Source organism: Equus caballus, chromosome 27, assembly GCF_041296265.1.
Source record: "Equus caballus isolate H_3958 breed thoroughbred chromosome 27, TB-T2T, whole genome shotgun sequence".
Lineage (NCBI taxonomy): Eukaryota > Metazoa > Chordata > Mammalia > Perissodactyla > Equidae > Equus > Equus caballus.
Genome location: NC_091710.1, coordinates 34,700,695 through 34,714,014, shown reverse-complemented (window position 1 = coordinate 34,714,014; position 13,320 = coordinate 34,700,695). Strand labels below are relative to the sequence as shown.

At 37.0% G+C, this 13,320-nt stretch overlaps 2 protein-coding genes across 2 annotated transcripts in view; one reads left to right on the top strand and one right to left on the bottom strand.

Annotated features, from left to right (window-relative positions):
- DLC1 (DLC1 Rho GTPase activating protein) overlaps positions 1-13,320 on the top strand; it is a 479,693-nt gene that overhangs the window by 22,944 nt on the left and 443,429 nt on the right. The gene's annotated exons all lie outside the window — the stretch shown is intronic.
- On the bottom strand, positions 6,961-11,729 carry C27H8orf48 (chromosome 27 C8orf48 homolog). The gene is given in 4 exon segments (XM_023630425.2): positions 6,961-7,177; positions 7,180-7,234; positions 7,236-8,066; positions 11,463-11,729. Coding segments are annotated over 4 exon segments (1,230 nt in total). The 3' UTR covers positions 6,961-7,100.

Here is a 13,320-nt window from a genome sequence, read left to right as displayed (position 1 = left end):
ATACTTAAGAAAATTTAATTAAATGAAACATGATGTATTTCCTTTATCAGTCAAACATCAGGGGTGAATTATAATAAATAATCTGATTCCATTTTTGATGTTTGACAGTCAAAAACTTTCAAGCCCTGCCCTTCTGCCCCACAGTTGGGCCAGCTGATAAGAAAGCCCAGGGGCTCCCTTTTTCAGTCCTGGAAGGAAGTTCAAACCATGCAAGCGAGCCCCAGCCCACAGGTGGGAGTCTTCACCTCAGCTGTGCTCCCTAATCACAATAAAGACCAAACCAGTCTCCCTTTCTCTCTCTCAAGCCACTTTCAGATCTCCTTGGGAGTCTGCCCTATGCTCCCCAGAGCCCTCACTATATGAGTAATAAACCTTTTCATACCCTCTCAGGTGTTGTGTGGGGTCATCAGTCTTGACATCCAAAGCAAATTTTGAGTGGGATGACCACAACATACTTTCTCCTCAACCTCGATTAATACCTCACAAACAGTGGCTCATCAAAACTAGGCTTTAGGATTATTTGAGCCACTCTGATAGAACTTTGCAATTTTGACTGCAAATTGGAAAATTTCTGAAGTCTCTATTGCAAAGGGTATTATCAACTGAGAACAGAAGTTCAGCTATCTTTTCCTTTTCTGTTTCTCAAATTAACTATTTGGCTATGTACTTTTTATCTGTCAATTCCGGACAAAATTGGGGGAAAGTCTACACCCACATAAAGCCACAATTCTGATTTCTTTACAACCTGTTAAGCCATGTTGCTGCAGAAACAACTAAGTTACTATATTAGGCACCATCATGAAATAAACTAACATGTTTAAAATTGGAGGTATTCTGAGTTGGGTGTCCCAAACATTCCTAAACAGTTCTGAGACTGGAATTTGAATGACTCAGATGTTCAGGACTGAACTTTCTTTTCTCTCAGTCTGGCACATTACTTACTTCTGTTTCAAGGATTTCACTATTACTGCTTGTTAAATGTATAGATTTGCTTCTGGGTGCAGAAATTTTCTTTTTATTAAAAAATTTAGGTGACAAAACATAAACAAAATAGAAGCCTATTTATGGAATTTGTATATTATAATTATATAAATTTATATTTCATATAATCTTGTACCAAGTTGCAGGATACATTTTTAGTGCATTGGGATATGTAATTTCTTAACATCTGATCTCATGCACCTTCCTTTCCAGCTGCACTGGAATCCCCTGGGTGCAGGTATAACGAGTTTCAAGAAAGGATATTCATTCCTTTTGAATTTATTCAGAGGCAACACAAAAGTGATCTGCAAGTTTTAGCATCAAGAATTTTTACCCTATTTCAAAATTGCAGAAAGTCATGAATTAGCTTTAAAATTAACACTTCAGATGAGTTTTTTCCTATCTCAAAATGCATATTCCAGAGAAATATATTTTATATTAATTCTTTTAAATGAATACTATATTAATTAGTTGCATACTTTCTGGAAAGATGTCTTACAAAAAATGTTCCAGGGGCCAGCCCCGTGTCATGGTGGTTAAGTTTGTGAGCTTTGCTTCCGCAGTCCAGAGTTTGCCGGTTCGGATCCTGGGTGCAGACCTAGCGCTGCTCATTAAGCCATGCTGTGGCAACATCCCACACAAAACAGAGGAATATTGGCACAGACGTTAGCTCAGTGACAATTTTCCTCAAGCAAAAAGAGGAAGATTGCCAACGGATGTTAGCTCAGGGCCAATCTTCCTCACAAAAAAAGAGAAAAAAAATCCACTAATTTGCCACTGAGAAAACATATGTACATATATGATAAAATGAAATCCAATCCATGGAGAGAAAAGTGAGAAAAATTACAGGAAACAGCCACAGAAGGGTAAATATTGACAGAAAAGAGTAGGCTAGCAGATTATTATTTTGGTGCAAAACACATATTAAATCTCATTGCTTGGATGAACTTATGTTTTCACCCATGAAACTTCCATTGAGCACCATCATATGAGAGGTACTGTGCTAAGCACCATAGATGTGATTGTAAGAAAGAGTCTCTACCCCTGAGTTGCTCACAATCAAGTAAGAAAGAAAAACATGTTAAGGAAGACAGAAGTGTTATAATATGGATTTACATGAATACTTTAGGAGCACACAGGCTCCAGCCTTTAATCGTGATTAGTCCGTATTTAAGGATTAGGAGATGAGTGCAAAGAAGGTGAGGTTTTAGGCTGGGTTAAAAGAGTACACCAAACCACATGATCATCTCAACTGATACAGAAAAATCCTTTGACAAAATCCAACATCCTTTTATGATAGAAAACATTCAATAAGCTAAGAATAGAAGGGAACTTCCTCAACATGAAAAAAGCCTTATATGAAAAACCGACAACGATCGTATTCAATAGTGAAAAACTGAAAGCTCTTCTCCTAAGACCAGGAACACGACAAGGATGCCTGCTTTCACCACTTCTATTCATTATAAGACAGGGAAATCAGGCAAAGAAAAAAAAAACATATCCAAATTAGAAGGAAGAAGTAAAATTACCTCTGTTTGCAGATGACGTAATCTTATAGTTAGAAAACCCTAAAGAATATGTTTTAAAAAACTATTAGATCAAACAAACAAATTTAGCAAATTTTCGGATACAAAATCAACATGCAAAAATTAGTTGTATTTCTATGCAATAGCAATGAACATCCAAGATGAAACTGGATTGGAAAAAAAAATCTATTTACAAACCAAACAAGGGAATAAAATACTTAGAAATAAATGCAACAAACAAGGCACGTGACTGAAAACTACAAAACACTGCGGAAAGAAATTAAAGAAGACCTAAATAAATGAAAAGATATTCCTTGCGCAGGGATTGAAAGACTTAATATTGTTAAGAAACAATACAGAGATTCACTGCAATCCCTATTAAAATTCCAATGACGTTTTTTGCAGAATGGAAAACCTCATCCTCAAATTCATACGGACTCTCAAGGGACCATGAATAACCAGAACAACCTTGAAAAACAACAACAGAGATGGAGAACTCACACTTACTGGTTTCAAAACTAGTTACAAAGCACAGTAATCAAAACAGTGTGGTACTGGCATAAAGGCAGACATATAGATCAATGAAACAGAATTTAGTGTCTGGAAATAAACCCTCACATTTATGATAAACTGATTTTTACAAGGGTGCCAAGATTACCGAATGGAGAGAAAGACCAGTCTCTTCAAGAATGGTGCTGGAAAAATGACACTGACATGCAAAAAGTGAAACCTTATGTCACACCATAAACAAAAAAATTAACTCAAAATGGATTAAATACCTAAACATAAGACCTAAGACTATAGAACTCTTAGAAGAAAACATAGGGATAAATCTATATGGGCCTACATTTGGTGATAGTTTCTTAAATATGACACCAAAAGCACAAACAACAAAAGAAAAAATATACAAATTTGACTTTACTAAAATTAAAAGCTTTTGTGCACCAATGGACACTATCACGAGAATGGAAAAATTCACGGAATGGGCGAATATATTTGCAACTCATATATCCGATAAGAGTTTCATTTCCAGAATACATAAATAACTCCTGCAACTCAAAAAATAGTCAGAACAACCGAATTTTACAAATGGGCAAAGGACTTTGAAGAGACATTTCTCTAAATGAGATACACAAATGGCCAATGATCACATGAAAAGATGCTCAACATTAGTCAAATGCAAATCCAAAGCAAAATGGAATACAACTTTACACCTATTAGAATGCTTATAATTTGTAAAAATGGAGAATAAGTGTTAGCAAGGATGTGGAAGCACTGGAACCTCTGTATGTTGTTGGTGGAAACGTAAAGTGCCATAACTGCTGTGGAAGCAACTAGGCCATTTCTCGAAAAGCTACATGTAAAATTACCATGTGATCCAGCAATTCTACCCTTAAGTATAGACCCAAAAGATTGAAAACGAGTGTTCACACAGGTACTTGTATAACAACGTTCATAGCAGTATTATTCACAACAACCCCAAAGTGGAAACAAGCCAACTGTTCATCAGTAGATAAATAAACAAACATACATCTCATGTATGTACATACAATGGTATATTATTCGGCCATAAAAATAAATGAAATTCTGCTAGAACATGGATGATGAAATTTGAAAACACTATGTATTAAAATAAGCCAAACACAAAAGAACAAATATTATGATTCCACTTATCTATCTAGAAATATCTAAAGGTATCTAGAATAAGCAAATTCATAGAGATGGAAAGAACATTAGCAGTTACCAGGGACTGAAGGGAGGGGAGAATGGAGAGTTACAGCTTAAGGGGTCCAGAGTTTCTGTTTGGGGTGATGAAAAATTTTGGAAATAGTGGTGACAGATGCACAACATTGTAAATGTAAGTAGTGCCATTGAATGGTACAATTAGCCACGGTTAAAAAGGCAAATTTTATGTTATATTATATTTTATATATATATATATATTTATACACACAGAGAGAGACAGAGAGATAATCACAAGAAAAAATAGGAAAAAAAACCAAACCAAGGTGCAGAAGAACATACATAGTAAATTATCTTTGGTGTCTGTATTTGCATAAAGAAACACTGGAAGAATATATACGAAACTAATATAAATGGCTACTTATAGGTAACATGAATATTCAGCCCACACACACTAATCAGGTTCTCCTGGTTAAAATATAGAAATTCTCTGTCCTGGTTGGTAAGTGGCCACTCCCCAATTTCCTGAATTCCCTCTACCTCTGCTCTTACCCCTGGATTCCTGATTGCCCCATGATCCAGCAAGTAAAGAGTTAAGCCTGGCAGGGTAGAGGTCTGGCAGGGCCAACATAGAAGCAAGTGGGAGGGTAACTGGGTGGAAGGGAGACTTTGCATGCTAAACCTTTTAACAGCCCTGTGATTTTTGAACCATCTAAATATACTACGTATTTACCATAATAAAATATAAAAACTAAACCAAAAAAAAGAAGAAGAAGAATACACCAGCTGGAATCGACAATTAAGAGAATTTGAACAAAACAAACGTGTACTCGTAAACCATAGTGGCACAAAGAACAAGAGGGCTCAGGGAATTGCAATTCTTCTAGACAGGCTTAAATACAGAGGGGAGAGACCAGGAGATGAGCTTAAACAGGTAAATTTAGGCGAGATATTAAAGAACCTCTATGTGGCATTAATTAATGTGAACTATTTCCATAGCACTGACAAACCATTTAGGGTTTTTTGGTTTGTTTGTTTTTTTAATCAAGGGAATTACTTGAACAGATTTGCATGTTAGAAAAATAATTCTGACAACTGTATGGAGAACGGACTCAGAAGGAGAGAAATTAGGAGTAGGAGGGCTGAGATGATGAGGAAAGTAGTAATAAGATGGAAATGAGAAATCAGGGCTAGAAGATACTGAAGAATGATCTAAGGGTCTTACAGAAAAATAATTAGCTTGGGGATTGAGTTAATAAAAAAAGGAGGAACAAAAGATGACTCTAAGAGTTCTAGCTTAGTTGACTAAAGAAGTGGATTTTGACCTTTAATGGGAAAATTCTAAATGGGAAATTATTCAGAATTTTGATTATGTGAAATGCGAATATATTGAGATGCCAAAGATAAAGCATGAAGTAATGCAGATTTCAAATAAAGAGTTACTATGAAAATGATAATGATTTATTTTCCATTTCATTTAGAAATGACTTACTAAGGGGATATATGCTAAATTTTACAGGAAAAAAAGAGTATTTTTACACATAAATAAAGGTCTAAACTCAGAGTAATACTGGAATAGATACAGTCACTGTTTTGTAGTGAGTTTTACAAACAAATGCCTTTTTGATTGTGATAGCTTAGGTGTTATACAAGTAGAAAAATGACCTCTACGTACTGTCACTTATTCTAGGATTTATATTTTTATAGAGAAAGTAAATAATAAATATAATTTCTCAGAATGCCACCTGACATTTTTCCCAATAAATGTATTTCCAAATACCATGGTATTCTTCCGGGGATAATATTGTTTCATCAGAATGGAAAGTAAGATGAACAAGAGACGTTTCATAAAATCTTTATGACCAAAATGGCTTTTTAGATAATTTGTCCAAGCATTCTTCTCTTAATTCTACATCTATTTCCAGCTTCCCGTCTCCACAGCTAAACTTTCAAAGTAATAGCCTATAATAATATTCTTCATTTCCTTCCCTTACATTTATTCCTCAATCCACTTTACATGCCCACTTTCTATAAGTGAAGTGGTTGTTGCTCAGGTCAACAGAGGCGGACACACGACTAAGTCACTTCATGTGAACTTTCTGCTGCATTTTCATGCTTAGATAACCCATCCTCCTTGAAACAGTCTCTTTCCTCGGGCTCTATGACACTAAACATTCCTGGTTTCCTTTATCCTTCTGTGATAATTTCTTCTCAACATCCTTTGCCGGCTTATTCTCCTCTATCCAGCCATTGAACTTCTCAGGAGTTAGTCATAGCCCTTCCCCTCTTCTCACTATACTCCCTTCCAGAAGAGCTCACCACATCTATGACCTCAATTTCCAACTAGATGCCAATGATTCCTGACCCTCACCCTTTTATTTCAAATCTCTAGGCTAGAAATTCCTCTAGACTGCAAGCACAAATAACCAAATGTTTCCTTAACCTCTCAATGTGGATGTCTCAAATATACCTCAAGCTAACCGTGTCCAAATAACCCCCCCGCTTAATCACTCCTATCAAAGATGATTCTCTTCCAATGTTCCTACCTTAATGAAATCATCATTCATCCAAGGGCACTTAGTAACGTTCTTAAAATTTACCTTTTATTAAATCCCCCTATCTATTTCTTCACCAAAGACTGTCAATTATTTCTTACTAAGTATCTCTTACTTCTGTCTATACTGTCAAAACCCTAGTCCAAAATACCATCATCTCTCTCCTGGATTGTTATAAAAACTTTGTCACTATTCCAAGTACAATCTTGCCCCCTCAAATCTGAAAAATATATTGGATGGAAAGTTTTTAGTCCTCAAATCTGTGAAGGAAGCATAGTAAAGTCTTGTTAGTTTCCAAAGTGCCTGTAGAAATGATGATAATTATTCAAATACACAACAGAAACAGCTATCCATATTACACATTATCATGAATAAATACCATCTCCAGTTTGGTTAGAGTCAGTAGTTTGAGAAACGGTAGCGAAAAAGTGAGTGACAAACATTATCTCCACTTTGCTACATCTCTTGCTCTCTATCTGACCTTTCAAAAACCGGAGTATCCGATCTGACTTTTCTCACTCAGTCTTTTCCAGATTTTTCTGGGGTCATCTGACAGCCTGGGAAGGCCTTGATGCACTTCTCCAATAAGGGTCAGAAAGTCTTTAGTATGAAGATGTTCATCTATCTTCTCTTGGAGTAGAAGTGACTCCAGTAAAGTTTTCTTTCGTTTCAGGAAGGCAGATTGAGCCAGTTCTGCTCTTTTTCTGTTACAACTAGGACACTGAGAAGAAATGTGTTGCTTAGCTGTCGCCACCTGTTTTGCTATTGTCCTCATGTTTTTTAAATAGACTCTGTTCAAAAGCTCATCAGGGACAGTACAGTTTAAGACATCTCTCTCTGAAGGCTCTGCATCCAACGTAAACTGCAGCTTTTTATGTCTGCTGCTCTTTTTCTCCTTAGAGTTCGCTCTACGATGGATCAGGTTTATCTTAATGGTGCAAAAAGACTGCAGGGCATTCAATTCTCCCTCGGATGCCCGAGTGATTTCTGTTTGAAGTTTAGTGTCTGGTTGGTACTGTTCAGAGTTAGTTTCTTTGCCCTTGAGATGGTTGATCCATTTTCTACTGAACTTCTCTTCATAATTTTTGTACTCCGAAAGCTCAGATTGCTTGTCTCGATATTCCAAGTATGTAGTGGGCTTTCCACTCTCAGGTTTGCTCCCAGAGGCATGGGGCCAGGGTTGCAGTCTTTCAGAAAAGCTGAATGAACCAGATCTCTGTACCTCGTCAGTAAAGGACTTGAAGGTCTCGTTACAAAGGTCGGCCATAGCCCTGATGTCCGCTTGGGCCAATTTCCCTTGCCCTTCTGAATGCCCGGGCTCCTAGGCAGATAGCCAACACATTACATCAGACTCGGCTCCATATCTGCTTTGCTCTGGTCAAGATTGCTTCAGGAACTAGTCAGGCCTGAGCCGGCAGCTGAGCCACGCTCCTCTTCCGGGATACGCCTTCCCGTTGCCTTGGCAACGCGGGGTGGTCATGCGCAGTAGGTCGCTGCGCCGCACCTCACCCTTTCCCCCACCTCCCTCAACGCCGATTCCGCCTGCGCAGTTCACGCCGGGTTTGCAGGGACGGCTTCTCCGTTCGCTCTCTGGCTGTTGTTGATTAGTGCAAAACTTAAAAAACTAAAACCTGAGAAAAGGTTGCAAACTCCCTTTTCTCAGGGGTCAAACAAATATACGTGTGTATACGAGAATGCATGCCCCCCCTAAATGTATCCAAATTAAGAACAACAACCCTGCTGGCCAAAAGGCACAAGCAGAAACATGTCTGTCTGTCACTCATATAGCCAGGAGAACACCTATTTGTACGCCATGACTTAGGATAAAAATCAAAGTGCTGAAGCCATCCTAACGACTCCTGCATGACACCTTTCTCCAGCCTCATTCTGCACAATTTTCTGTGCTCCAGCATTGGGATGACCTTGCAGTTTTCCCAAATCACTGTTCCGCAGGTTTTTGGTTCAAGCAGCTCCCCTTGGATTGGCATGCGAACGCCTGTCCTTCTTTATATGATTAATTACTGCTCCTCCTTCAAGTCCCATTTCCTCAAGAAGGGCTTCATTCCCACTCCCGCCCCCAGCACTTTACATCCTTCCTTTCACAGTTTGCAACTATGTGTTTGTAGGAATATTTGATAATGACCCCCACATAGCCACACTAGATCAAAAACTCCGTGAAGGCAGAAACCATGTCACGGGTGCCCAGCATTCAGCAGTTACATAGAAGATGTTTGAGAAATCCCTGTTGAGTAATGCGTTGATTGACTATGGAAATAGAAATAAATATCACCTCACACAGGTCCAGTGGATTTTCTGGAATAAGTACGATCAGCTCAAGGAACTCCAATCTTTTTTCTTTGTGGACTCCCCAATTTAGATTGTTACTCATGACATACCCTTTTAAAACAGCCTTTGAAAAAACATGCTAGAGTTTTATCAGTAACTATTCTCAGAAATTATAAAATGTTATCTCTGGAGATGGGCTTTTTCTACATCTTAATAAATATCTGAGTCTAGGTCTTAGTGAGTATCTGAGATAATTTCAAGAGAACAGGCTCTCTCGCTCAATTCCTTCTGTGTGTGTGTGTGTGTGTGTGTGTGTGTGTGCGCACGCTGTTATTCAAGTCTAGCCAGATATATTTAATGTTGTTTCAAAAATGTCCACTTTGGCAAAGAGTCAAAAGTCTGAAATCTTCAAAAAGCGTCTCTCAAATATGAGCCAGCTTCATATTGAAGATAAAGAGATTCCAACTTCATTTATACAACCCAAATTATATTTTATTATATAATATTAGCCTTTAAAAAGAGGTAGCAGATAACTTGTAGATAGCTCCAAGTAATTTCCATGTCTGAAAGGCTCAAGATTTTCATTCTTAATTTTTATTTCATAAACCTCCCCCTTTCTCTGAATATTTATGGGTAATTCAATATAATGCACATTTTGCCCCAAAACATTCAGCAAGGGAGCTATACTTTATATTCATATGTTCTAATATGCTAAATTTAAAAAAAAAGATAACTTTACCCTGTAAGCAGATAAATTTGGGGAAATATCCTGTAATTAACCAATTGCTTTGTAATAACCAGCATGACCCAGTAAACTGTTCAGCACCCTAACATTGTGTTACCTAAGGGAGTAAAATAGCTCAACAGTACTATATCATCATAAACCGAGATTCATGAAGACAGAAGTCAAAATTGGATTTTAAACATAGAAACTATCAGTTTGTATAAACCTTGTACTCTTTACCTTCAACTCTAACTCTATCACAGAATAAAGTTTAAAGGTGACTCTACTTAAAATCCACACTCTTGTTATCCTGGCTATACATGAAATAAAAATATTTGCTTACTCTCTTCCTTGTATATGAGAATTATCAGTGATATATATATGAAAAAAACAGACCATTCTATTAGCAGTACTGGCAAAATCTGTATTTCATATTGTTAAGAGAGATTAAGAGAACTGTGAACAAGTGTAATGTCTTACACTAATTTTTTTTTTAATTGAATGCTTCAAGTGAGAGGGAAAAACCTCAGGAATGCAGAAAAGGGAAACGGGAGTGGAGAGTAGCAACTTTCTATCTTATCTAAAATCTTTTTATCCTGTAACAGTCGATACAAATCATTCCTACTTACTATACTGAAAGCAGATTTAATCAAGATTTGCAGGAAAAAAATATAGTATGACATTTTAAACATTTTATTGTTTTTATCAGGAAAAAAACCCCAAGGGATTGACAGAGGAAATATTTATAGCCTTCCCAGAAAATGCACAGCAATATTTCAGTGTCTCGATAACTTTGTTACATAATTACTTATTCTGTATTTAGCAAATGTCTATGAACCTTGGAGCAGTTTTTTTTGCAAAACCAAAACTAATTATCTAAAACTAAAATTAATTAACCAAGACTAAAACATATTATCCAATGAACACTCAAATGTGCAAAGAAAATGGTGCACTTTTTTTTCCTGTTATTAATGTAATCTTCCTTACAAGTTCTCACCCATTTTGGTAGCTATGCAAAACCATTAACTTGATGATTAATGATATCCCAGACAGTCCTATGTCAGTCTCATTTTGACAAATATTTAGTCAATGCTAAATTTAGCTCCATAACAGAGCTATTCCTTCCTCCCAGGATGGTATCTTCCTAGAGGGGCAAACTTTACCTTTGGGACATTCAGCATACGGGGCCCTAACTTTGTGCTGATCCTTTAGCTGGTCTCCAGCGCATAGTGCAGGTGGTCCGTGGGTGTGTGCTGTTTTCCACCAAGTCACAGTTAGTCAGGTTCTTTCCAGGGTCCTAACAAAATCCAAGGCTAGTGGAACTTGTCACAACCTTTCCTGGCTATGGTGCCTAGGTCATGACACCCAGTGGTACTTTGGCTCCCTCCTGGAGGCTGGCTCTGTTTCTTTCAAAAACATGCTGAGAAGTGGCAGAGAAAATGGCGGATGTGCTCCAGCACCCAGCACAGCCTATAGCCCTTGCCGCTTCACTATCTTTCAGACTTCCTCTGGCAAACTCTTCCTCCAGCAATCTCAAACATCTTGGCATCTCTTAGGCGCTGATGGGGTCGCCAGGGTCCTTTATAGAGCATGTTGTGGCTGAAGGCTGCCTGGGGTGGGGGTGGGACAGGATGGAAGGGAAGGAGACAAATCAGATGCCCCTGGCCTAACCGTGCTATGGTGCTACTGTTATTTTCCTGCTGTCACTGTATCTTCCCTCATAGTTCTCAACAGGGAGCGGGGCAAAAGCTCTTCTTCTAGCCTTTCCTCAACAATCAAATATGCTTTGCAGATATGGGGCTTAAACCTGGAGACAGGAACTGAAAACAAATTAGACTTCCTGTGCGACTCCCTTTCTCTCTCATTTCTCTTTCCTTGGAGGAAGAAGGGCATGCCTTTAGCTTCTTCCTGTCTGACAAGCAATTCACCTCCTTGCCAAGGAGGTGTTTGGCCTGTATCTCTTCCTGGAGCCATTGTGGTATACAGGGTAGCAGGAAAGAATCTAGTTTATGAATATGGGAAATTAAGTTGACAGATCCTTAAAAAACATTCTACCCTTTACATAAACTTCACAACACTGTACTTGGTTCTGTGCATCAAGCAAAATGAAATATTATTTCTACTCCTAAGGGGCTAAGATGGATATGTCAGGAATCTCACTGTGAGAAACCATTTTTTGTGAAGGCAAGAATCTTAACATCACTCATGGTAAAAAATGATTTCAATACAGGGCAGTGGTTGTTCTTCATTTCTGTGAAATGTTTCCACTTCGCAAATATCTCAATCTTTCCATTTTTTCCTATGTGTCTTCAGTTTTATAATTTTTCTGAAATTGATTAATTGCCTTATGAAGAGCTGCTTTTTACTTTAATGGCTATTGTTTTGCAAAGGTATTATACATTTATCGTAAATACTTTAAAAGATAAAGACAAACCACAAATACTGATTTTAAGTAAAAGTTACCTGAATTCTGACTTCCCAAAAGATTCTACCATAAACACTTATAAAACATTGTATGTTTTTCCTTGAATAATTTTTGCTAATAAAATCTAGATTATGTTTAATTATGGTTTTATGAACTATTTTCTTCAGTTAGTAATAATAGGAACACTTTTCCATTCAATTTATAAAAATACTTTCTCAACATAATCTTAAAGGCTGTATTACACTATTGAATTTATTTAACTAGTTGAATTATTGAGACAGGAGTTATTTCCAGTTTTTTGCTTCTAAAAATTATTAGGAGAAACTTATACACATTCATAGCTATACATACTGGATAAATTCTGGAAATTGTAATTGACAGGTCAAGATGTAGGTACAGTTTTAAGGCTTTTGAGACACAAACACCCCCTCCTCACTTTTTGTCCCCTGATTCAAGATAAAAAAATCAAGATATGATACTTTTATCCATAAATACTTCAGCTTATATCTCTAGAAGAGAGGGCCTTTGTAAAGATGTGATTATCACATCTAAAATGTGATAATTCCTTAATGTCCTCTACTAATTATTCTGTATTTGAATTTCTCTGATTATCTCAAAAATGCCTTTTTGCAAGTTGCAGTGTTTGAATCAAGGTCCCTTGGCTGCATTTGGCTGATAGAGTGCTCAAGGCTCTTTAACCCACTGTGCTTCCAAAGTGTGAACAATTTAAAAAACAATAAAGAAAAGAAGGAAAAGGCAGAGCAGTTTAGCTTTCTTCTCTGTATCTACCATTATGTGTCCCATAGAAAATCGTTATTTTAAAATTGTTTATCCTTCTAATTTTCTTTTTGAAATTATAAATCAATAAACATTTGTGTCTCCTTTCTTACAAAAACAAATATTCAGCATACTCTACACATTGCTTTACACTTTTTTTTTCATTAAAAATACATCCTGGATATCACTTCATATCAGCATATAGACATCTTCCTCATTTCTCTGTACCACTGCACAGTATTCCATCATGGAAATGTACCACAGTTATCCCCACATTTTGGTGAGCATTTTGCTTTTATAAGAAATCAAATTTTTCTTTGTATTTGTGGAGATAGATCTCCAGGATTATTTCTAGGAGTGAGA